Source organism: Diadema setosum, chromosome 1, assembly GCF_964275005.1.
Source record: "Diadema setosum chromosome 1, eeDiaSeto1, whole genome shotgun sequence".
NCBI classification, from domain to species: Eukaryota; Metazoa; Echinodermata; class Echinoidea; order Diadematoida; family Diadematidae; genus Diadema; species Diadema setosum.
The window spans coordinates 49892977-49920669 of record NC_092685.1 but is presented as its reverse complement, the minus strand read 5'-3'; the positions used below and the strand labels follow the sequence as shown (position 1 = coordinate 49920669).

Genomic DNA, 27693 nt, shown 5'->3' with positions numbered 1-27693 from the left:
AAGTGAAGGTACAGACATTTGGAGGGAGAGAGGGGGGAGTGTGAGAATTATGCCTCCGATAACAGAAGTTGGCTCTCATTTTCAGATTGTGTTACTCAACTGACATGCATTTGTAGGCTAATAGACTGAGCTTTGCTGTCAAGAAGACCATGTGATGCCTAATTTATGAATTCCCTCCAATGCTTGGAGTAGATGGAGCAGCCTTCACTGAACCAAATATGAAGTTCTAGCCTGTGAAAATTCCAGACACCCATAGACTCTGGCACTTGAATGGATAATTCAACTACACATCAAGAGTGATTTTATTCTGTGATGTTGTTTAAGACATATGTTCATATGTTTTGCTTCCACAGTATCAAAACAGTAAATAGTGTTATATGAAAATATTGTGAATATTTGTGCACTTTTATTTTCATAGTAGTTTGTGATCGTGTGAAATGCGTGAAAATATCCACACCACTGGAGGGAGGGAATATGTGTGCAAAACTACACACATTCAAAGAGTTAATGAAATGTGTTGGCTAGTCATGGTCAGTAATAGGAAAAGCTTTTAAAGGAAACCAAAATCCAAAGAGAAATGTGGATTGAGTGAAGACAGCAACATTAGTAGAACACATCAGTGAACGTTTGAAGAAAATTGGACAACCGATGTAAAAGTTATAAATTTTTACAATTTTGATGTTGGAACCACTGGATGAGGAGACTACTAGAGGTTTGACATCATGTTTGGACAACAATATATAGAACATATAAAGGAAATTCCACAAAAATTCATTTTTCATGAAAATTACACATTCCATCAACTTGATACTGACATATGTTAAGGGTAGTAATTATTCCCCCTGCTTTCTAAAAGCAGTTAGTCAAGTGCTCATTCATCATGCTTAAAAGTGAAAGCATGTTGAATTTTCATTATATTTTCTTTATAATTGTTGTCCAAACATGATGTCATAAACTCAAGTAGTTTCCTCATCCAGCGGTTCCAACACTAAAGCTTTAAAAATTCATAACTTTTGCATCGATTGTCCAATTTTCCTTAAACTTTCACTGATGTGTTCTACTAATGTTGACTGCTTTCACTCAAAACACATTTGTCTTTGAGTTTTGGTTTCCTTTAAGCATGGAGGAAGGGTAAAAAGGTAGCACTCGAAAGCAAGAGATGCAAAGGAAAGGGCAGTCACTGGAGGTGGAGGCCATGTCAGTCTCCCTCTGCATAATCTGCCATTCCATGCGTGTAATCCAAGCCTGTCAGATTGATTGTACCTGGATTGTACCCGAGCGGCCCCAAACAGTCTGCATCTCACCTGCACATCCTGTCAAGATACATCATAATGAGAAAAATTCCCCCCCCCCCCTCTTAATTTTCTTCGGCAGAGTTTTGCACATTTCCTCGATCTCCAAGTCCATTTATCTCCAGATGACGTTTGTTCTAGGTGACTGGGTGCACGCATGTGACTCATGTTTGATGTAGGAGAAAGCTGGGGGTGCGCGTGGATGAGGGCATGAGGTACACATGGGTGGAAGGAGGGGTATGCATGGGTGGAGAGAGGGGGTATGCAAGGTGGAGGAAGGGGGTAGAAATGAGTGGAGGGAGGGGGTATGCATGGGTGAGTGGGTCAATAGGGTCTTGCAGGGGGTTAAGGAAGGTGCATACTTCATAGAAAGTAGAAATAATGAGAATTTCTTGGTTGTTTAGTTACTGGAAAGGAAGTGCATTCTGTAATCTAACAGCTTGTAATGACATTTTTTGAATCATCCGTTTTTCGTATTTTAGAGTTTTTGGAATATACTTTACCAGTCAGTGGAAATTGATATTTGAGTCATTGCTATGTTACTGTAGCTTTGACATTTCAGTAGCAGAGATATTGATGGAGGTTATTATTCTTCTGTTTTAGAAGAATGCATCATCTCCTGCATTAGCAATTTATGCTGATCTACTCCAGAAAGCAAGCTTTTTTGCGGCAGCTCTTTGCACACTGTTAAAGGTTCTCCTATCAGCAATCCAATCTCCTCCCATCTACAATAAAGTGGTACATTTTCTATTATCTTTAGTGCAATACACTTCTACCGCCATAAATTGATGCTGACAAGCATGACTGTACGTTTCTTGGTGACTGTCACGTTGCTGTTGTACTCTACTTCTCCACCAGACTATGAAATGGCTGGTGTTGCCATGGCAATGCTCTAATAAGGTCCTCCAAGGGGCTTAACTCAATTTGGTGGATTTGCAGTTGTGCGAGTGCTTGGCCAACAAGCAGATAGAGAGATGAAGTTTCCGCCTCAAGTCAACGTGACGATATGATTGTTATATTGACCACACGGTAAAGAAGTCTGCCCTCTTTGGGTATTTTTCAGTCCATCACCAAGAGATTGAAGTAATTTCCTCCCAACATTATTAGTTGATACAGTGTTGCCCCAAAGATATGAGAGCTTTTTGTACTTCAGCCTACAGAAATGGCAAAAAGAAAGAAACATTAAACTCTGCACAGGGTCTAATTACAGTATGCATTTTTTAGGCATCAATTAGGCTGATTGAGGAAGCCAACAATATCACAAACAAAAAATGTATTAATTTTTTTTTTTTTTGTGCTTGCTGTGTTGTTGTTGTTGGGGTTTTTTGTTTTTGTTTTTTTTTTGGTTTTCTTTTTTTTTTTTCTTAAAGATAATATAAAGTTTTGGTATTACCTCAAAAGTTTCCCTGAATTTCCTTGTCTTAGTTTGTGTTTCAGGTTAAAGTACCTTTCATATAACTAGCACTGTGAGATTTACTCGCCCCAAAGTGCTCTCATGTCTTAGTAATCATGCAATAATGGTTTCGTACCAGAGCTGCCACCGTACGGCGGCGAGGTAGTACACGTATTGTACGAAACCATTGCATGATAACTGCGACCAGCAGCGTGCAGCCCCATACGCATACTAAGTAGCTAACTGCGACCAGCAGCCCCATACGCATAGCTAAATGGGGCTTCGCATTGTAGCTTACAGGATCATGACAGATTTAGTATCGTGGGTAAATATCAATTTAAAATCCAGAAAATTCTTCAATTTGAAGACTTACCAATTAAGTTGAAGTCTTGAAAACAGGCTTCGGGCAACGTTTGGTTCTGCCAATAGTCCCTTTCTGTTCGAATTGATGACTGAATGTGACTCGGTCGAGAGGACCTTGGGAGAGCTACACTGAATTGACGGCCAGCGCATGCGCACACAAACATCTTATCCGTTCGTGGATTTGAAATTTGTTCGCATGTGATGTGTGCGTATGCGCTGGCCGTAGTAATCAGTGTATGTAGCTCTCCCAAGGTCCTCTCGACAGAGTCACATTCAGTCATCAATTCGAACAGAAAGGGACTATTGGCGGAACCAAACGTTGCCCAAAGCCTGTTTTCAAGGCTTCAACTTAATTGGTAAGTCTTCAAATTGAAGAATTTTTTGAATTTTAAGTTGATATTTACCCGCGATACTAAATCTGTCATAATCCTGAATGCTACAATGCGAAGCCCCATTACGCTATGCGTATGGGGCTGCTGGTCGCTATGCATATGGGGTTGCTGGTCGCAGTTCATTGCATGATTACCAAGAAATGAGAGCACTTTGGGGCGAGTAAGTCTCACAGTGTTAGTTATTTGAAAGGTACTTTCACCTGAAACACGGAAATTCAGGGAAACTTTTGAGGTACCAAAACTTTTTATTATCTTTAACAGTTGTTCATGGACAGTAGTTAGTGGAGCTGTCTGTGATTTCAAGGGAACATGAAATATACAGTGTCCATTAGTTCTATTTTATCCTAATATTCCTGGCTTTAATAAGCATCATCGCTCATTTCAACTCTATGGAGCGTGAATGACAGCATTGTTTATGTCCTTCTGAGCACCAATTAGCTTAATGACATGCCATGACCTTGTTGAATACTGTATACGCTATATATTTCGCGTGGGTTTTATTTTCGCGAATTTCGCGAGTCTGGAGCTATTCGCGAAATTAACAACACGCGAAAATATTACCTTCCAAAATGAATCCCTTGCCTTGACGATACGAACATTTTACGGCTTACCGAACAGACCATACTGGCTAAGCTTGTTTTACGTACATATAGCATGTCCACGTCTAACCGCAGCAGCGACCCCATACGGACAAATACGTACCGTTACTGTGTTACAGCGCCCCGCGACGGGGTTAGTCCACGTCTAACTACTAGTATACACAGCCTACTTGCTGTGGTAGCATTCGTTGCTAGTAAGTTGAAAATTCACACTTTCTTTGCCACTTCATATTTTCTCTGGTCCCCCAATCGCGAATTTAACCACTCGCGAAAATGTATGACATCGGCAATTCGCGAAAATTTATGTACGCGAAAATTATAGCGTATACAGTAAATATTTCAGTAAATGGCCAAAGTGCATGCTACGCCAGTTATAAAGCACTTTGGTCTGCCTTGCCTGAGAGATACTACAAACTCTTTGTAGCATTTTCATACCCCTAAAGTCAAGTGCACTCCTTTGAACTATCTGATTTTTATGTGAAAAGGGGAAGAAAAATTACCAAAAATCTTTAAAAACTGTTTTGCATGATTCTTTAACTTGCAAAATCTGTTGTTCATGTGGTGAGTGGCTGAGTGGCATACATCAGAGAAGGGCTTATTGTCGTTACCTTCCCCACAATTCTCTGTACTTTTTCCATACTTTCGTGTGACCTGTCAATACATTTTGTGATTTGTATGAATCTCATATTGTGTATCTGTCGCTGTGCAGTTTGAGACTGTTGAGAGTCTTCCAGCATTCTAACATTTTCTCAGTCGAGTATGTTCACATCACAATAAGTAGTCCGTAAGTTTTATAGGCAAGTCTGAAACATACCATTGCTTTGCCTTTACCTAGCCCTATCTAGCAACAGCTTGAGCATGCTTGATTTAATTGTACGGTTTAAAAAAATGGTTTGAATGTCAGAGGTCAAATGGAAGCTTATATGACTGTAAACATTCTTAGTTTCAATATGGTAACAGCTTGTCTGTTGTCATTTAGATATGATTATCTCTGTACCCATGAAGAGTTCATACAAATGGTGTCACAAGGCAAGAAGCCAATTAATCATTCCTTTGTAAAAAAAAAAAAACAAACAAACAAACAAACAAACAAACAAAAACAAACAAAACTGTTTTGTTTTTTAGTCTTTCATATGTTTCCTGCACAGTAAGTCCCCTATACTAGTGGCTTGTTAGTTTTTGCATTTATGTGTGTGTATGTGTGTGTGTGTGTGTGTTTGTGTGTTTTAAGAGGCGATAGGTGCTTGATAAAGACATAAATCATGTTCACACGGCATCAGATCCTATCATTTCACGTGAATGAAGCTCGGTGTGATGGCAAATATATCATCCAACGCTGCATTGTCTTCCAATTATTTCTGTCAGGTGATCACGGCTGCAAATCCACTTGGGATCGCTAGAGCCTTATCACATCTAGACCGCTGCAATGTCTGTCTAACAAGCTCTGTTCTTTGAAAGCTTCAGGCATACAGACTGCAATTATTGTCTGAATGGCTTTAAACCTTGTTAGTTAGCACAGACAGAATTTCTCATAAATGTCCACCCTGACTGAAGGAAGCATTGATAGCTTGGCAACCAATTCTGAAAGGGAACTTGGACTGTTTTCTACACCAATGAATAGATTAAACATGCATTTTGAGAATGTGACATCACATTAAAGCAGGGAACAATTGACTAGTTAATTATCAATGACGTATCCACATCAACCAATTGTAACAAAAACAGTTCTTTTGATGGGGGCATGGAGTGGGGATTTTTAAGAGCTTGTTTTTACCAATTTTAGAGAGTGTGTGTTCTCCTTTATTCCTTTCCACCTTTTTTTTTTTCTCTGAAACATTCACAAACTATCCACCTACATGCAGCATTGTCCAGATATGTACATCTCTGGTGCTTGTAGCATGGTGCCAGCGAGGTATCTTATACCCCTTGTATACTGGGAGTTAGCTCGCTTCAGGTGCGGACCTGAAGCGAGCTAACTCTCAGTATAAAAGGTTGAAAAATAGTTAGTCTGAGCTAAAGTTAGTCCGCTCTAGGGGGGTGGATCAGGTCAGCTTCAGGTCCGAGCTAACTTCAGTACAAAAGGTACGCGAGTTTAGCTCGGGCTAAGTCCACTGACCCGTGACCGGAAATCGTGTACGGTGCTTCCGGGTTGCCAATATGTATTACGTTTACTGCTGTACTGTTGCCACCGGCGTGCTGTGTATTCCGCATCGCATGCACCGATAGTATTTTATACACTGCTGTCACTGTTCGGTAAAACTCCCAGTGAACTCTTTGAACTAGCAAACGGCATGATTAAATCTTGAGAAACAAAAAATAGACCAGTGCAGTGCGTACACTATAGGATGCCGATGATTGGTTGAATTTTCGCGAGTAACGTATAACAGCGGAACTGAATTCGTACTCGTAAAAGTAAGCATGAGAACTGTCACTGAAATTTCGCGCGGGTGGGGAGGAAAGCAGGCTGATTGGGAGTTGGGGTGGAGCGATAGGTCTGGTCTCGCATGTAACCTTAGGTGGTCGAGAATGCCAGTATAAAATGACTTGGCCTGAGCTAAAGTTAGCTCGCTTCAGAAGCGAGCTTAAAGTCGGGGGCATTATAAAAGGGGTATTACCAGCACAAGTGCTGCTGGTGATGTTGTTGTTATAGCTGTTCATTTTCTCTCAGATAAACAAATTTGTGTAAGGATGACCTCGTTCGTTTTCATGTCACTGGTATACTTTCCCAGCAGGTGATTTTACTTTCAACTTCAATGTCAATGTGCTTGTGTTCTTTACTATTCGTAGCCTAAATGGATGAAGTGCTTTCAAGTGAAAAGAAACAGGTAGAGAGACAATAATGTTTACATTTATTGCTGGCATAGTAGATTGAGATAAATCCATCTCCACAGGCACAAAGCTAGTTCATCTATCTATCTATCTATCGATCTATCTATCTATCTCTTTATTTATTCATCTATTTATCCAACCATCCATCTCTCTTTCCTGCTATTTATCTTTATCTATCTATCCGTTTATCTATCTATCTATCTATCTATCTATCTATCTATCTATTCATCTATTTATCTATTTATCCAACCAGCCATCTCTCTTTCCTGCTATTTATCTTTATCTATCTATCTATTTATCTATCTATTTATCTATCTATCTATCTATCTATCTATCTATCTATCTATCTATCTATCTATCTATCTATCTCTCTATCTATCTCTCAATCAACCTGCATATCTGTCCTACCTCTATGACCTTCAGATGAGTTATCTTGGTATCTCTCTTTCAATCTCTCTATCTTTCCATCTATCCATCTATCTATCTAGCTAGCTAGCTAGCTCTATGTCTGTCCTGTCTATACAGCTATCCTGTCCATGTAAATATATCTTTATATCTTGCACATACTGTAATTTAGATAATGAATTTAAGATCTTACGTGAAACGCTCGTTGTATCCTTCAACAAGACATTTTCTTAATTTGATTTTTTCCTGTTGGCCCATATAGCCACGTGTTTGAATTGGGTCACGGTAAAAAGTTTCACACAATTGGATCTAAAGCAGGTGCGTGCCAGGGGCGGGAATGTAGCCAAGAAAATTAAATGAGTGTATTGTAGATGCAGTTTGGAATGATGTATGATAGTGCTTTCCTATAAAAGCTTTATAGGAAAGCACTATCGAAGCTTTCCCTTGTAGAGCTATCTGCATATAATGGCCATGTGCTTATAGTGACAGCCTTTAAAGATGTACTGTTGTATTTTATGATTACAAGTCTTCAATTATTTCTCTTTCCTTTTGCCGTCTTCCTGTCCATTTGCAGGTTATGGCAATATCTCCCCCATCACCAGGGGAGGCCAGTCGTTTGCCATCGTGTACGCCATCGTGGGCATCCCGCTGTGCGGTCTGGTCCTGGCCCAGTTGGGCACTCGCCTGAATGCCCGGACCCAGAAACTGGAGGACCGCTTTGCCCAGGCCCTGCAGCAACACGACAAGCCGGCCTGGTTGGCCAAGCTAGCCAACATCCTGGTCCTCGTACTCATCCTCCTCTTCTTCCTCATCATACCAGCTGTGATCTTCATGGTGATTGAGGGGTGGGGCTACCAGGAGGCCTGGTACTACTGCTTTGTCACCTTGACAACTATTGGATTCGGAGATTACGTTGTCGGTAAGTGTCCTGAGTAATTGCATTCTCGATGTCACTGTGTTTCTTTTTTTTTCTTTTTCTCCTACCTTTTCAGATATCGATAGTACATATATTTTGCACAATTATGAAAAGAAGCAAATCAAAGTATATACTAATGCTTGGTGAAGATTAACCCATTGAGGACGGTTGATTTTGCTACAACACGCATTTCCCATAGACACCTGCCCGAGTATACAACTGTACTTCTCAACCTGTTAAGATTTGCATATCTACGTGATCGCTTGTGTTGATACAAGATTTGTGATTTGCACAATCCCACGACAAACTGCTGCTGAATTGCATAATTTGATCAAAATGCACATGCCCCTTGTTCTATAGCACATTTATAGAGTCTTGAATGTTTCTATGAAGGATTTCATGCCTCATTTCTAGGAGTGATGACTTGATTGGATGTCTAAAACACTGGTCTAAGGGTGGAGATATGACATCATGAAATGGGAATCGTAATGTGTTCAAACTAGGCAAACAAAACAGGTGGAAGGAGACTATTATTATTACCATTATTATCATTATTAATTAATCAATTTATTTATTTATTTATTTATTTATTTATTTATTTATTTATTTATTTATTTATTTATTTATTTATTTAGTGATTCATTCATTCATTCATTCATTCAATCATTCAATCAATCACTTATTTATTTATTTGGCAATTCAACATAAAATGCAAGCAGACTATTCATCTCCACATGAGAACTGGAACAGTGTGCAAGTGCATGCAATTGAAAAACCCTTGATACTAGTGCTGTAGCCATTGTTAAAGATCAAATAGGATGAAAATCATTAGATTTGGTGTTATTCAAGGTGTAATCCCACTTTCCCTCATTCTCAACGCATTGCAGGATTGAAATTATATCCACAGAATGCAGCATTCATTTTAGTACAATAATCTGTGGTTATTACTGCGGAAGCGAGAAACATCTGTTAACCTGTTTAAATGAGGATGACTGTAATACATCTAAAGGCATTTTTCTCTTCACACTTCAACACTTCTTTACTTCACTAATTATAACACTGTAACACTGTATACATGTGATACACATGGGCTTACACTTATAACTGTAACTTGCACAGAAATCAATATCTCTATAAAGAGAAAGGAAAAAACAACAACAGTATATTATATAAACACGTACAAAAAAAAAAAGAAGAGGTAATAATCAGCACAGGCTACTGTATTACCTCTAGAAGCACTCTGGTTGGATCATCCCCTCAAAATCATTTTGTCATCATTTTGTTGTTCTGCTTGTTGTTCTGCAATACTGCCACTGTTCTAGCTTTGCTGTGAAAGCCAATACTGTATGTGATGGGATGAAATTGATATGTGGGTTCATTGTGCTGGCAGACTACATGATTCATTGTTCGGCAATCAATCTGAAACTGTGATTGAATATGCGTGCATTAATACAGTTTCCATGAATGGTATGAATTTTTCAATACTCATAGATATATGCAATCCTATATTTGGTATATTTTTCCCCTCTGCTGTGTCGAATTTCATTATGATTAAATTCATATATATTCATACATATATTGGGTTGAAGTGGCATTCCTGTTGATAAGAGACCTGATGAAATGTGGTAGGTAGTGATACTTTAATCATACAATGAACCATGCTTTGAGTGGATGAGATGAAAAGTAAGGCCCTCAGGCATTTGCTTGATAAGCAGACAGACATTGGAAACATTTAAAGGGACTGTACAGTAGTGGTTGAGGTGGGGATTCATGTTTTGAACATTTCTAAGTGAGATAATGAGAACCCTCTTATGAAATATGAAAGAGCATGTGATTTTAAGAAGGATTCAACGTTTATTTGATGAAAATTGGTTTTCAAATGGCCGAGATATCCCCCAAAGTGATAATAATAAAAGGCGACATGCCCCACCTTTATTAGGATCTCTTTGTTTCACCTTGTTTTTGGATATCTCAGCCATTTCAAAACCGATTTTCATCAAATAAACTTTTGATACCCTTTAGAATTGCATGCTCTTTGACATCTCATAGAGAGGTTTCTGAATATCTCGCAAAACGTTAAAAGCTAAATCCTCACCCCGACCAGAACTGTACACACCCTTTAACATCTGGAGTCAATGCCCTTTCACTTCCCTGCCTCATGGTATCATTTCTCCTGGTAGACAAGCTCTTCCATCATCGATAGCTCATTTCCATGGCGACCATTTGCAGAGATGTTGTGGATTTGTAGACATGCCCCGCCCTCTTACCCATCCCTGAGGCGAGTGAAATGTCTGTGTGAGCTCATCAGTGTGTATAATGATTCAAATTGGGCCATGTTAGCTCTTATCCTGTGCTGGAAGCGGGAGGGGGGAGCAACAAAGTGCCTGGGAGCAGAATTGTTTCCTACCGATCCATCGATCACCACTCCTCAATATTGACATAGTTTGCGCTCTCTCTTTTTCTCCCACAATTAATGAAGTGCTAGCTTTGCTGCAACACCCACTTACCAGCTGTGATTTTTAGCACCTATCTAAGTACAATATATACAGACCACTTTTTTTTTTTTTTGTAGATTTGTGCGAGAACACACTAAGTAGAGCAGGTAGTAATGAACTGGAAGGCGTCTGAGCTGTTACTGTTAGTTAGTGGTAGGATTGGCATGGAAAACAGTTTTAATGGGTTTGAATGAGGTATTGTTTTTTGCACTAACACTCTTTATAAAAAAAGGCTGTATTTTTAGTCTGGATTCACTTTTACTTACATGTATGTTCTTTTGGTATGTCTGTAAAGCTTATTAGCTGAAGCATGTTGATGCTTTACAAAACACTTTATACAGGTTGAAAAGATTCAAAAGCTATTTCCTGAAGAACTGAACATTTTTTTTTAAATAATGTCATCATTATGAGAATACATACAGTATATAGAATGAAAAGTGGATTCTAATCTAGAATAGTAAATTGTAAAATGCATATCTCTAGAGAACGAGGGTCATGTTGTATATGTGTATTTATCCTCAGAATTCAGGAATAAAGATGAAGATTTATAGCAAGGTCAAACTAACTTTGCTCCCTTGCATCAGTCAAAGTTGATGTCAGTTAAATTCATACAGAAGTCCAGGGCTTCATCAGAGCACTAAGAGCATTGGGCTATTTGTCTTCGACTGTTATGGACGTCCATAATGCAGTTACTGCTGATGTGTGCATACTAGTCCCTAGTGGTCAGGTCATATTTCTTCAAGTACATGACCAGCGTTGATTGAAGATTGAAGAGGGAGTATTTTTAGATGGTCAACAAACCTAGACAACAAGATAAGTGATAGCGCATGTAGGAGAGGCAGGGGAGGAGGAGACTGAACTGTCACTCCCTTGACAGCCGTCATACCCTTTTAAGTGATTGGATGTGGCCGACAGGTGTATGAGGCAAGGCAAATAGTACAAGTGGGAGGGGAAGGGACTTGATTAAGTTTGCCGTGGTCAGTTCATTGAAGGGCTTTTTACACTTGTAAATTTTTGCTTAGCCCCGGACTATCGGTGGGGCTAAGGGGGGGCCTTAGCCCCACCGATAGTACGGGACTATCCTTAGCCCACTTTCTGTTTACACTCGTTTTTGCCAAAGTGGGCTAGCCCCACCGATAGTACGGTACTATCTGGCCCTGCAAAATAGCAGGGGTTAGCACCGCAATTGCGGTGCTAGCACCGCAATTGCGGTGCCAAGCAAGTGAGTGTAAACAGAACGAAAAAATAATCCTGGGCTAAGCGACGGAGACGAAGTGCGACCCTCACTGACCAATCAGAAACGAGGTAATCAAGTGCTGCCGGTGCGTGCGTGTACGTGTACAGTACACAGCGTAATTATGAATATTCATGTGGTTTGGAAAGTCCGGGGCTAAGAAAGACGAGTGTAAAAAGGTCAGTTTTCTCCTTAGCCCCGGACAAGAGATAGTACGGGACTAATTGGCGAGTGTAAAAAGCTGAAAAAATTGGTACGGGACTAACGATAGTCCTGGGTCAGAGAAAGTCCGGGGTTAAGAAACACAAGTGTAAAAAGCCCTTGAGTTAGAGGAGGTGACATCGAAGGAAACACTCTGCTGGTGCGGCGTTACAAACAAATTTGATGCATCTTTCTCAGAGGCATTTACAACTGGGAACTCTCTCTCTGTTAGCAAACTGTGACAGTGAGAAATTGACAGACCATTTGGCATATTTGGATTTCTCCCAACTGACATCTTAATGATTTGGAGACACACAGGACATGTTTTCCAAGAAGCGTTGCCATGACGCTGGTGTCCTTTTTCACCATTTGATTGCTAAATTACATGCAATATTTAATATTGTAAAACAAGATATTTTCACAGCATGAAATCTTTGCAAATTTGAGCCGACGGCCTCTTTCGAGCATGAAATTTTCGCTAGTTGCCTCTAACATCCAATGCATATAGTGTAGACAAGAACTTTTGCTTGCATTTTAATTTCGCGAATCTTGGCTCTCGCGAAATTCGTGCTGTGCTCTTGCGAAATTCGCGAAATCAAAATGCAGGCAAACATTCCTTGTTTTACAGTGCTTGCTGACAGAGAAACCTCTTCTTTAGAAAATTTTGGGTTGTGGTTTGGTAAAATAGAACTGCATTAAAATGCCATTGCATTGCTTTTTTTCCCTTTCATCAGTGAATATATGAAAAAGTAGATAATTGCACATAGCAAATGAGAGTTTAGGAGATTCATGTTGTGACAGGTTTTAGATGAATAAGTTGATGAGATAGAATAGATCACCATGGCAACAGTTTTTTATAGGAAATCTAGAGTTGTCTGTTTGGCTGTAGACTGTCTGTAGCCTGTCATCCTGTAAATCAGCCTCCAATCCTGATTGGTCCTTCCAGTACAATGAGGCAGTCTCAAATAACATCTGATAGTGATGTTGTAATTCATGCATCAACGGTTGTGTTTCATGTTTGCCGTACACAAACATGATCACTTTTCCCCGTATCTATTACTTCCGTATGCTCACCTATCTGTTTCTCCCTAATCCATTGGATCTACTCCATAAATTTGCTTCCTTCATGTCATTTATCTATCAGCAACATGAGCTACATTTTCAGTACATCTTCTATTTGTGACCATGCATCTCAAAACGAACATAAAGTCGCACACACTGATTTTGCGTGAGAACTGAAAATAAGTGAAATGTAACCTAGCCGAACTTGACTTTTTCATATTTTCTGAAAGAGCGGGTCTTCTTTTACATTAAGCTAAAATTTGGTATCATAAAACGGGCAGGAAAGTGTGTTTTTAGAGCAGTTTATCTCGAACATTTTTGGTAGAATAGTGTGATTAGGTGTGTCTTTAGAATCCCTTTTTCATTTCTGAAAAACCTTGTCCACACTCTTCACTTTCAACTCTAATAACTTTTGAAAGGATAGTGCTACTGCTTTGAAAGTTGGCATTAATTATGGACAGAATGTGTTAATGAGGCATGCTTAATTTCAGTTTAATCTGATAATCCCTTCATTGTTGTTACTCTGGTGGTTTACTTCCTGTTTTTTGTCCCATTCATCGCACAGCCAGCACGGTTTGGTAAAGATGAAGTGCTTGAATAGACACTATACTTCAGAGCCTCTTTTCTCAGTTCACACTTTTCCTGAGTTTGTGCTTTCTTTCTACTATTTAGATAGGTTAGGAGAGTCCATTTGATTTGAGTTATACATCATTTTAAAGCTTAAAGTCTGTTCTTTCAGAATATGGTCTTCACTAAAAATTCATGTTTGGCGACTTTTTGTTTGTTTTGAGGTGCAGGGTCACATTTGTTTCTATTTCTCCCTATCCCTCTCCTTCATTTCCTGTCCGTTTCTTTCACTCTTTTCAATATCTCCTCCCCCCTCCCCCCAGTTATCTCTTGCCAGTTATTTCCAGCTCCAACCCTTTGCCTCAACCCTTTGTCTCAAAAAGAAATGTGATATGACTCAGGTATCAGAGGCTCTATATATTTTCTTGTCAGTATGTTGTGGCTATACCCGGTGCTTGTGTCAATCGGAAATATCATCCCGCCCGTCGTATTTGCTCCTTGTATTCATACATTTTGCCTTTGTGCAAACAAATCTCATCACAGTCCAATCTCTACCATGTCTTCTCCGAGATTTCATCTTTCCATTGTCAGTGCTTGCTAGCCATGATGTTTTCATTCCATTACCTGTGATTGTCAAATCAGTCACATGACAAGGATTCATTGGTCCATCTTGGTTCATACTTGAACATTTGACAGTAAGCACAGGGAAACTCTTTTGTTATTACTGCAGTCTGGAATGAAATAAATGTGAACATCAAAATCATAATCATTATGACATGGCATCACCACTGTAACTGTCAAGAAGGAGAGAAGTTTTAATTGGGATGAAATATAAGAAAAAAAAAAGAACCCTGAAGTATGCAGAACTCTGATATTCAAGCCAAGATTTATCATCATAACCACAAAACTAAGGATCTGTAAATAAGCAATAATCCATGGATATTTTTGTCCCATGTAGTGACTTTTTTTTTCATGCTAAAATAAAGGGCATATGCTGTGTCAGTCTTCAAATGGAACACATCACATTAAGAAATGTTTTATGTAGGTTTTATTTTCTGAAACCTTACTTGTTGCTGCTTACAGTTTCAGATAGCAGATTGATATTGCTTTATTTGATCAAAACAAGTATGGTACATTCTGGCAAGAATTATGGTACTGTATACACTGAATATTTCGTGAGGTTTTTATTTTCACGAATTTTGCGAATCCAGTGCTATTCACAAAATAAAGACGCACGAAAAAATTGACTTTAATCTCGATATGAATGTGACGTATTAGTATACACATTTCTGCATTCAGTTCAGTACTCCACGATCTCGAATTAAACTATTCGCAAAATCATCGGGAAGTCCTGATTCATGAAAATTTAGACTCGCCAAATATATGGCGTATACAGTGTTACATCATGGCAAGTTCTTCCATTTGCCACAATTGATGAGTTCATTGTGTAAAGGTCTTTGCCCAGCACAGCACACACACACACACACACACACACAAACACAAACACAAACACACACACACAGACACAAACAACACCGAGCTCACCAACACTTCATCATCTTGTATCGACTGACTGGTGTACACTTCATCATCTGTTGAGTAGATGTAATTCCAGCGCGATACACCATGATTGTGAGTCAGGTGTTTATACAGGCGAGATTCAATTTGTTCCACCACCTCCTGATGTTTGAGCACAGCACAAAGAGAGTGGAGAAAGCAAGTCATCAATAAGGAATGTGAAGATGACCGCTGACCACGTACCACTCTTATGCAATCCTTTGTTGGGTACGTGGAAGTGGCCAATATGGCAACTTCTTTCATTTTCCACCAATGTTCATCTGCAAGTAGCATTAGTGAAATGTGATAGTGTGAACCTAGTAACAGATCTGAGTACAAAAATAAATCCCTCTATGTTGTTGGGGTTTTTATGTGTTTCATTTCAATAAACATATCACAATCCTTTTGTTGGATGGAAGTGGCAAATATGGCAACTTCTTCCTTTATGTTCCACCAATTTTCATCTGCAAGTAGCATTAGTAAAATGTGATAGTGTGAGCCTAGTAAAAGATCGAAGTACAAAAATAAATCCCTCTGTGATGTTGGAGTTTTTTATTGTGTTTCATTTCAATAAACATATCACACAGTATTTTACTTGTGAGGTAACTTTTCTTGAACTTGCATAGCTCCCTAGAGGAGTAATGTAATTAGTGTTTGTTGAGTTTAAGAACCTTTTCTTGGTAAGAATGGGGTGTGGGTAAATTCTTCATGGTTGAGTCAGCTGTGCTCACACCACACTTTCCACTTAGATCAGCAAAATAGGTGAATGGAAGTCTGAAAGTCAAAGCCCATTTGAATGACAAACATTATTGAGTGATGAATCAGACACATTACACTTGGCCAAATTGGAAGGCACTTCTTGTAAGATATGTCATGGCATGCAATATTTGGTCATGTAACTGCACATCAAGATTGTAATCTATTACTGAGCAATGAATGACGTGAAATAAAATGCTAGTATAATTCAGCATTACTCGACATGATTTTTTTTTTGTCAAAATATATCCTTACATTTGAATAATGTTGTTTAGATTAGTACTTTCTATTTATATTTCAATCTCCCACAGACGTTTAGACCTAAAATGTATCGCAACTTTAGGAGTCTTAGAGTATGCTTGACTACGTCAGAAAATTACCATACATGCTTGTGTGTGAGGGGGGGTGGGTATAATTTTATATTTATGTGTATATGTACGCAGTATATTTGTGTGTAATGAAGAGATCTGAGAAACTTCACAACATTCACTATGAAGTGACAAAATCAGGGATGACTGCTACTGGGATTCTCAACATCTGCCGCGCACATAGAGATCTTGAATTTCAAATCCGCCAGATGCGAAGATCCGCCAGATATGAAAAACCCCTCGTGGTCTGCTCTCTCTCTCTCTCTCTCTCCCAGAAGGGCCCGCGGACATCTTGGAAGAAACATGGTGAAGATGAAGGGGAGAATGATTGCTTAATTTGTTACAGACACGTACAGCAGATGTTTCACACCCCGTGCTCGGGCGTGGATGAGAATTGGAACGGCGTCAACACTGTTCAGTTTAACCCATTGAGTCCCAGAGGCAGACTTCACATTTTTGTGGTGGTTTCTACACTGCAGTCTCTTATTATGCATTGTATTTTTTCATAGATATGGAGGGTAGAGTAAAGATGCTCTCTCTTATGAGTCCTTTGCTATGTGTGATATGTTTTTCCCTACGTTGCAGAATAGGTTTGACTAATATTTTATAAGCTGATTGCAATACTGGTAATTCATTCTAGAAAGCTGCTGTTTTCATTCAAATTGGCAAATTGTTTGGAGGGGTTCTGATTTTGTGCAGATTAAAGGCATAATTTACCATTTACAGATGAAACAAAAACCCAGCATTAGTGCTTCAAAATAGTTTTAGAATGTGTGTTAGGGATAGAAACAACCAATATACAAATTTGAATCAGTATAATCAATGTTAAGTATTGTTGAATATACAAAATGTGAGCAATGGCTATGATAAAAATGTTTCCAGACTAAACCATCTACATTTATGGTTTATGGAGACAAAAAGTGACATCTCCTTATATTTTAGGCTTTATTGCAAAAATTTTACATTGTAGGATGTTTTGTGATACAACTGACCTATACATATGCATCAAATGTGATATCTTATTTTTTTTAATCACTGCTTCCAAAGGTAATCTGGACCTTTAAATGAAAGTAATCAAGCCATGTGTGTGTAATATCTGCAGATTTGAACAAAGTCACAGATGCCAATGATATAATGATGACAAGATGATGATTTCTGCAACATCACTTCTCTATGACTTGTTGGATATGAGGCAGTAGCCTTTTGTTTGTTTGTTTGTTTGCTTGCTGTTTTGGAATCTGGGAAAGCACAGGTTACCATGGTAACTGTCACCTCAAACTTCTTGCTACTATGATGAGTGTTGGTAGTATACTGTACGAGCTGAAATTTTCGCGGACAGATATTTTCGCGAATTGCTACTTGGAGGACATTTGCGCGTGTTGTTAATTTCGCGGTTGCAACGGTCTAACCGAACGTAACTACTTGCGCATTGTTATTTTCACGTGTTGTTATTTGCGCGGTTCAAAGGCGATTCACGAAATTCGCGAAAATAAAACCGCCGCAAAAATTTCAGCTCGTACAGTACTGTAGAATCACGGTGTAACAGTATTTTTTTCCCCTTTAATGTGTCTGATATGTCTGCCAGTAGCCCCAAGAGAAAAGAGAGAGGGGAATAGATAGGGAAAATACCCTATCATATTTGACTGCTAATTAAATGGCATGACATATTTGCAAAGTGGTCAGTCAGTGTAAGTGGCCATGAGTCTGATCTCCCATCCGCCCTACCCCATCCCATTAGACAGAATGGCAACTGAGAGTCATTGCCTTCAGGGCGAGAGCTCCTGTTTGCTCAGCCTGTTAATGTCAAGTGAAATCTTGTTCATGGGTTTGTGCTAAACTTGACATCTATCTGGCGTCTCGGGTAACAGTGAGAATCAATATTTTCTCTGAATTCTCAGGTTACATGTATTCCGAAGTCACGTCAGGGTGTACTGTGGGAAGAAGAAATAAAAGATAGCTTACTTAGTACTCATGTTGTACACCAAATGTTTCAAATGAGATCAGAGGCTGATGTTCATGATACTTGTTTAGCAAAGCATTTCAACTGGAAGTGCTATGTATATGGGAGAGTCCGCATGCTAATATGAAAATAGAGACATCTGTTTACCCCACATGATGGAGGAATTTTTTTGGATGCCGAGAAAATTGAGTGGGGTTGTGTGTTGCGCCGGGCAATAGATCAATTTGCAATGCTGAACAGTTTATCAACTTGTGGTAGATACTGCCAGCACAATGCAAATTGCCTTTCTCATTTCTCATATTCCTCATGGCTAGTGATTATGCCCCCCCCCCCACCATCAAATCAATAAGTCATACAGAAATGGGTTGCGTAGTTGAATGTAGCCAAATGATGAAGAATAGTTATACCAGGTATACACCGGAGAAATAAGGCTGTATGTACCTACCCAGGATCTTTCCTTCACATGGGTGCAACTCATGAGGTATAAACTTGGTATAAGAAAGCAAGCAGTCACTTCAAAGGAGGTCTTGATGAGCCAAGATGGTATTAAAGTTAATAAAGGATAAGATCGGGGTGTGAATGACGCAAGAAATGTTAACATGCTCTGAGCACATTCGCTTGTCCATGTTGGCTCTCTGCCAAGACAGTTCGCACGAGAGGAAGCAGCAGGCTCCCTCAACATGTCATGGAAATGGGGACGGGAGTCATGTGTAAAAGTGACTTTGGCTGAGAGATATTGTCCCCTGAAACAGGTGTGTGACAGCAGTGTGTGACAGCCGCACATTAATTTGAGAGCCCGTTGTATGACAAGAACAGTGAGAATGAATATTGCTTGTGTAGTACACATCACTCACCACCAAGAACATGACGAAGAGAGTCTTTAGAAGCCGCATGCAAAAAACATGTGAGTCATTGCTTTTTGCATCACGATTGAATAATCTATTTCATTTGCCACTATTCACAGCACACAGCAACAACAAAAAAAGGAAATTAAATGAAAATAAAAATGTTTAAAAAATTTAAAAGATCCCTTTGTGTCAAATGAAGTGTTTGGTTTTTTGATTTGATGGAAGGGGGCATAAATCACTAACCATGGGGGAAAGTGAGAGAGAGAAAGGCAATTTGAATTGATTGCCTTGAAGAATTACTGGAGCACAACACTGAGCCCCAAATGTGTGTATACCTAGTTTGATGAGTTGCATCACGGAATCAAAAAAGAAATTGATTTTCTCTTCTCATGCCATTTACACACACATAACAGGGCCAATCATTGCAAGTGTTTATCAATAATGATAATAATAATAATAATAATAATAATAATAATAATAATAATAATAATAATAATAATAATAATAATAATAATACTGATAATAATAATAATAATAATGATAATAATATTAATAATATTAATGATAATAATAATAATAATGATAATAATAATAATAATAATAATAATAATAATAATAATAATAATAATAATAATAATAATAATAATATGAGAATATGAATATGGAATATGAGAACGAAGGTGATCCCTATTGTTGTTGGAGCACTTGGAACAACGCCAAAGCAGCTGCGACGGCACTTGGACGACGTTGGTGTGCCCGATCGAGTGCAAACGCTCCAAAAAGCAGCATTGCTGGGGACGGCACGAATCCTGAGAAAAGTACTGGAAGTCTAAGGTTCCAGGATGGAACTTGACGTGATCTTAATCTCCAAGAGATATCTTGTGAAGATAGAGATGATAATAATAATAAGCTTGGCTGATTTTTGCATTGCACTGCGTACTATGAGAGTTACCAATTGTTTGTGTCCACTCACAAAAATTGAAGGCTTTCACATTGCATAGCAAAAGCTGATTTTAAAAAACCATTAATTTTTTATGTATGTCTGTTACACCACTTAGCCTCTATGATAGATTATAGTTGCCTCCATGGTTTTGCTAAACAACCTATTGACAAGACTTTTGACTGTCTGCGCAAATTATTTATTACAACCGGGTCCAAAGTGGGTGTGTTTTCAGCAATGTTACAGGTACATCAATTCTGTTAGTCCATGTCACACAATCAGGAAATTGGTGTCATAATTCAGCTGCAGCCATTTCAAAGGTGTGGTCTCCACAGAGCTGACTGGCTTCAACTGAGTAATTTTGATCCAAAAATAACCACAAAGGATGTATATACAGTACCTCATACTGATATATCTTACAAAATAATAGAGGGTTGGGCAGTGATACATCAAACAGTATGATAGAACATTTCACAGAAAATCAGCATAATGCAAAGAGTACAAGCATCATTTGTGACCCTGCATCACAAAACCAACAAAAAGTCGCCAGACATGGATTTTTAGTTAAGGGCAGATTCTGAAAGAGCAGACTCTAAGCTTTAAAATAATGTATAACTCAATTCAAATGGACTTCCCTAACCTACCTAAATAGTGGAAAGAAAGCACACACTCTGGAAAAGTGTGAACTGAGAAAAGGGGCTCTGAAGTACAAGGTCTATTCAAGTGCTTAATCTTTTACCAAGCTGTGCTAGCTGAGCAATGAAAGGGACAAAACACAGGATGTAAACCACCGGAGCAACATTCTATCCATGAATAATGCCAACTTTCAAAGCAGTAGCATTATCCTTTCAAAAGATATTAGACTTGAAAGTGAAGAGTGTGCAAAGGATTTCAAGAAATGATAAGGGGCCTCTAAAACATTATACCTGATCATTCTACTCTCCCCCAAAAAGGGGTTGTAGAAAAACTGCTGAAAACACACTTTCCTATTCGTGTTATGATCTTAAACTAAAGAATAATGTAGAAGAAAGGTACTTGTAGCTCTTTCAGAAAATATGACAAACTCAAGATTGACTTAGTTGACCCATTTCACCTGTTTTGAGTCCTCACGTAAAATCAAGAGGTGCAACTTTTTGTTGGTTTTGTGATGCACGGTCACATTTGATTTCATAGTGCATGTTCTGTCAGAAGTCTTGATATTAACGTCTGAATTCCTTGCACTTTATTACCAACACGCCCATATATGATACTTTGTATGCCATATATTTCATGAGGGTTTTATGTTTCTGCAGATTTCACGAGTCAGGTGCTAATCCACAAACTTACCAAGATACAAAAATGTTAACTCTGAATCCAACGCAAATGTGACTTGCACTCTTACATTTCTTCATTCATTTACTGCACGTACGCCACTACAACAAATTTAACCATTAGCGAAATAGTGGGAAAGTTTGAATTCGTGAAAGAAATACTTACGACTTACTTGATATATATGGCATATACAATATACTATGACAATAATCTAAACTACAGATAACCAGAGCGTCATCTTTTCTCTCTGATTCCTATGTCATTTTAAAAAAGCAAGATTACTGTGTGTTTTAATTATTGTAAGGAGTGTAACCTTTATATACCATCGATGAGTCAGTCATATTGAGAGAACTCGTTCAAACTGGATACGTGGTAGGCTATGTGCTGGTCCTGTTCATGCCTGTTCATGCCTAACAGTTATGTGTGTCAAGTTTCTGATCTCTTGTATCCTTAATCAAAGACCTTCCTTTGAGGGAATTGCAAGAGAACCAAGCAGAAGGTCTTGATGTGAGACTGGAGTCACACTGCCAGCTAGAAGCAAGCTCAGTAATTGGGGCCTAGGAGACGCTTTCTGCCTTTGAACTGTCAAATTTTGCTCCCAGCATTTGGTAGTGAAAATCACAATCAACCAGCAAGAGCTCTGTATGGAAGAAGCTTGTGCATGCCCTGGTATACATTTTTCAATGATGACCACTAGGCAAGTCTACCTGTTGATCAGAGTGATTAACTAAATTATTCAGTATGATTAATATTGAATATCCAATATGGATGTTTCATCCATTAGACTTTCTCCCAGCTCATTAATAATTTTTACATTTGCAGATCTTAAAAGGCCTTGCAAATGTTTTGTCAGCTTCAGCTGCCCAGCTTGTTTTTTATGCCTCCGCCACGAAGTGGTGCCGGAGGCATTATGTTTTCGGGTTGTCCGTCCGTCCGTCCTTCTGTCTGTCCGTCCGTCCGTCCGTAATGAATTTTGTGGACAGGGTAACTATCAAAACCTTTTGAGGTATCCTAATGAAACTTGGCATGTATGTGTATTAGGGGGTGAAGTTGTGCCTATCAACTTTTGGGTGCACATGCTCAAGGTCAAAGGTCAAAAGGTCAAGGTCAAATACATAAAATTTCACTATTTCCATCATATCTATGCAATGCCAGAAGATATTTTCTTGAAACTTAGTGTATGCATGTATTACCCGATTAAGATTCTCTGGTGAAAGTTTGGGTCATGAGGTCAAAGGTCAGAGGTCAAAAGGTCAAGTAGAAATATTAAAACTGCACCTTTTTTCTCTGTACCTTGGAAATTGTTCAAGGTTTCTTCATGGAACATAGTATATATACATGTACTGACTGGCAGTGATTATCTAGTGAATTTAGGGTTCATGGGGTCAAAGGTCAGGGGTCAAAGGTCAAGGGCAACACTTCAAAATTTTACTATTTCCCTCATGTTTATGCAATGCCAGCAGGATTATTTTTTGTGACACTTGGTGTATGCATGTATAACCTAATAGAGATTCTCTGGAAAGTTTTTTTTTTTTTCTTTTGTTTTTGCCTCAAAGGTCAAAAGGTCAAAGATCAAGTGAAAGTGCTGAACTAAGTTTTTCCTCCATATCTTGGAAGTGGCTCAAGTTATCTTGAAATGTACTACATATTTATGCATGTTCTGCCTCACAGTGATTATCTTATGAATCTTAGGGTCAAAAGCCAGATGAAAATGGTAACAATTTACTATTCAATACAGAAATTGCACTTTTTCTCCATACCATGAAAATTACTCAATGCATAAACGTATGAATGGGTCAAAGTCAAGTTAAAGTCATTAAATCCCAAATACATGCTCTCCTATTCATCCAAATAAACCTAGGTCAAGGAAGGTGAACATTCAACACATTTGTGACAAACTTGTCATTTTAATATTTTGCCAGTTTTGTGAAAATGTAATCACACATTGTCATCGTGAGTGTTGATGCCAACTACAACAGACAGGTCTTGAAAAGGCTAATAAATGCTTCCTCATAAATAAACCATAAATTCATCTTTTTATGTGTGTCTGGTTGCCACATCATTGTGATTTATGTCACTTGAGTACTTCCTGCTCTGATGTATGTTCATATCTTGATAAGTTGTCATCGAGATGTTTCTGATCACGCAAATCCGCCCCCGCCTCTTTGCCAAGTGCCTCACAAGTTCCCACTGTTCTCTGCCATTTGATATTCAATTACCCTTTTTGGGCTGTACATCGTTATCTTTTATTGATCTTCAAAGAGTGTCTGCCTAGTGTTTCGATTCAAGGTCAACCTTGTGGTCTCTTTCCCTTCATCTCTATGGTGTGTTTACCCCCATGTTTACCTCGTGTTTACCCCTCATCACCTTTTTAAAGTGGAGTCTTTTCCCTGGATTCTTTGCACTCCAAACACACATTGAAGAGCGAGGCATACTTGCTAAGTCATCATCGGGGGGAAGGCAGTACACACTGTGAGGACTATCAAAGTTTAATGTCTTGCATGCAGAGTGGCTTGGGATGTTCAGCATATCCACCCTGGAGTCCTTCAGGTGCTAACATCTCAATGGTCTGTCCATCACTCGACTGACATCGTGACCTTGATAGCTGTAGCTGGTAGCATGCAGGCTTTCGATCATCAAGATATTTGTATTTTGCCATGCTGTCACAGACAGCTACCTTGAATTTGCTCTTTCAATGCTTTGTTTTTCCTGTCAAGCATGGTATTAATATCATCACACTGTATTACCTAAAGGTCACTATGTATGAGAAAGAGTAAAAGTTGATGTTATATACTTTGAGGTACATCAAAGCATATGCTCATGAAGCGACAACCTCAAAAAATTTATTGCTTGGTTACTAAAATGTGACCCGCTACAACAAAAGGATCCGAAAGTCGGGGGAGGACAGTTTTCTGAAAATGGCATGTTATTATTCCCTTACTCTTCTACTTTAGTTTCATATATAGCACAACTCATAAAAGTACTCAGTTGCGGGGATATGGATGATTTTATCAGCGCATGTCAAGTGGTTGAGGAAATCAGAGTTTCGAGAAAAACGCCTTCAAAGTTGTCCTTCCGACGCTATCATGGTCACGGGTAGGCGAGACAGTTTTCACCGCTTGACAATAGAAGACACGCTCCTAGAGACCTCCGCCATGTCAGTCAAGCTTAGCGCCAGTGGTGTACGCACGAACAATTGGTAATCAGGATGCCACGCACTGACCAATAAGATCACTCCCTCATTGCTAGGGGCGGAGTCTAGCTGCAGCGCTAAATCCAATTCTTCGGACACATTTCTCTTACATTGAAAGTCAGAAAGTCATGACCCAGAAAAACGCCAAGTTCTTGCCTTTCCTTTAATCATTTAACTTCGAAATTTTGGCAGATGATGGACAAAACATTAGACTACAAAATTATGCCCAAAATACAAATCCGATTGTTTTGACCAATTTTGATGATGTGACTGCAAACTCGATTTTCTCGGCTCGGCTGTCAGCGACTTTAGGATCCTTTTGTTGTAGCAAGTCACAAATTAATGAGTAAACTAGTGAAAATGCATGAAAACAAAAGGAATCCTACATTTAGGATTCCCTGCGATTCCTATGAGGGAGGGGATCTATATTTATAAATATATTCTACCAGTCTGATGATTCTGCTTCAATTTATAGTACACTATGTTTCTTGATCTTCAGATTTGTCCTTTATTTATATGCGTATAGCATGAACTAGTTTTCTACTGTCCAAAACAACAGTGACATCAAGTTATGGATGTGCTTGTTTATCCCTTTGCCCAAACTTTTATGCTCTGTCGCCTGATCATCTGTCACCATGACGATGTAAAAACCACCTGCCCCTATCTCCTTCATTCATCAAACAAAATCTCAATAACTTGTCGTCAGTGATATCACCCCATGTATTAAGCCAGAACCCAGGTGGTCATGCATTGTCTATGGGTATCTTGATTGATTGATTGTATACGGTCTGTTCATCTTCAGAATGGGTAACTTGAAATTGCATTCTCTCTCCCCCCCCCCCCCTTCCTTCTCTCTCTCTCTCTCTCTCTTTCTGTCCTTGTCTCTTCCCTTCTCTCCTTCTATCTTTCTCAGTTCCCCTCCTCTTTCTATTTTTTCTCCTTTTCACCATCTGCCTCCACAAATTTCAAAAATAGAATCAACAGAATAAAAACAATAATTGCAAACATATTCCTTTAGGAAGGGCACTTACTTACATTGATCCCCCCCCCCCCCCTGCCCGTTTGATGTGTTCATATTTCTGGGGCTGTGTGTAATTATTCAGGCTGCAATTACTTAATGCAAAATGTTGCATTATGCATCATAGTGCTCTTAAAGTAGAGGGGTTAAACCAATTAATAAGCCAGTCATCAAATGCTGTAGGTCTCTCGATGAAATGAACATTTTCATCACAGAGATGATATTGAAGAATTAATAAACAAAGCTTTCCACAATGCTTTCTGTTTGTGGTCTTAACCGCTTTATATTTTGTGTATCATATTCATCGCTTCATGATCACAAAGTGCGATACTGCCTTTTACATATCATCCTAATCAACTTGTACTCCATATTTTAGTACAGCGGGGTGTCGGGCGTAAATATTCAACCTTGAATAACACTCCTTAAAACTACAAAACAATAAAACAACAACAGCATTGAGGGGACCCATGTTGCAGGGCAACTGCAGGACATATATGATATCCTTTTACTCCTCTTGACAGACTTGTACTCGAGGCAGTGCAATGCGATGTTGACACAAACCAACAGAGGGAGCTGTTTAAAATTTATTTTGTATATACTGAAGCATTTCAACACTTTTGTCTCAGCCTCCTCTCCTCCCCCCCCCCCCCCCATGCTGTAATAAATTGTTTTTGGGAGGAGAAAGAACTGTTTGAAATACTACATCAATGGAAGCCTATCAAGGTACTGCTGTATCATCATCATCCGGGATGTTAAAGGGATGGTATAGTTTTGGTTGAGATGGAAATTTAAGTTTTATCTTTCTACGATATACAGTAATTAGAAACCACTTATATGAATTTAAAAGAGCTTACAATCTCACAGGAATTCAAAGTTTATTTGATAAAAATCAGTTTTGAAATGACAGAGATATAAAGAAAAAAAAATAAGAGTAAAACAAAGTGGTCCTAATAAAAGAAGGGACCCATGCTTTATTATGACCACTTTGTTTCTGGTTATCTCAGCCATTTCAGTTTTGAAAGTTTTCTCAGCCATTTCAAAACCGATTTTTGTCAAAGAAACTTTTAATTCCTCTTAGAATTGTATGCTCTGTCATATTTCATGTAAGAAGTTTCCAATTATCTCGTAAAAAGTTAAAACCTAAGTTCCTGTCTCAATCAAAAGTATGCAATCCCTTTCAAATCCTACATTTTAGAAAGAAAAGCCAAAGTGAACAAAGAAACAAATCTTCCCTGCCATTGTTCAGTCATAAACATTACATTGAAGAATTGTTAAAGGGACTGTACAGTACTGGTTGAGGTGGGGATTCATGTTTTGAACATTCCGAAGTGAGATACTGAGAAACCTCTTATGAAATCTGAAAGAGCATGTAATTTTAAGAAGGATTTAAAGTTCATTTGATGAAAACTGGTTTTCAAATGGCTGAGATATCCAAAAAGTGATAATGATAAAAGGCAACAGGCCACACCTTTTATTAGGATCTATTTGTTTCACCTTGTTTTTGGATATCTCAGCCATTTCAAAACCGATTTTCATCAAATAAACTTTTTATACCCCTTAGAATTGCATGCTCTTTTACATCTCATAGAGTGGTTTCTGAATATCTCGCAAAACGTTAAAAGCTAAATCCTCACCTCGACCACAACTGTACACACCCTTTAAGTGAAGAATCATTTCAAAATTGACATTGATCCCGTTTTCTCATTCAGGAACCAATCCGGACATTCACTACACCTGGGTCTACAAGTGGCTCGTGTACGTCTGGATCTTCTTCGGTCTTGTCAACATGGCCACCATCATCACGAAGATTACCGACTGGATGTCGGAGAAGGCTGAGAACAGCAAGATTGGAGGCAGGCCGTCCAAGGAAGGCGACCCGGCGCTGGCCCCAGAGTCTAGCAGCGACGACAGGACGAAGGAGGAGAAAGGTGATGAGGATGTAGAGATGACTAAAGTTAATGGTGCAGAGATTTAAACAGAGGTGTGGGGAGAAA

At 38.8% G+C, this 27693-nt stretch overlaps 1 protein-coding gene across 1 annotated transcript; it reads left to right on the top strand.

Moving 5' to 3' along the window:
- The first annotated feature begins 1603 nt into the window (after window positions 1-1603).
- On the top strand, window positions 1604-27674 carry LOC140244610 (potassium channel, subfamily K, member 16-like). The gene is made up of 3 exons (XM_072324266.1): window positions 1604-1607; window positions 7848-8192; window positions 27409-27674. The coding sequence occupies exons 1-3, from the start codon at window positions 1604-1606 to the stop codon at window positions 27672-27674; spliced, it is 615 nt and encodes a 204-aa protein (XP_072180367.1).
- The last annotated feature ends 19 nt before the right edge of the window (window positions 27675-27693 follow it).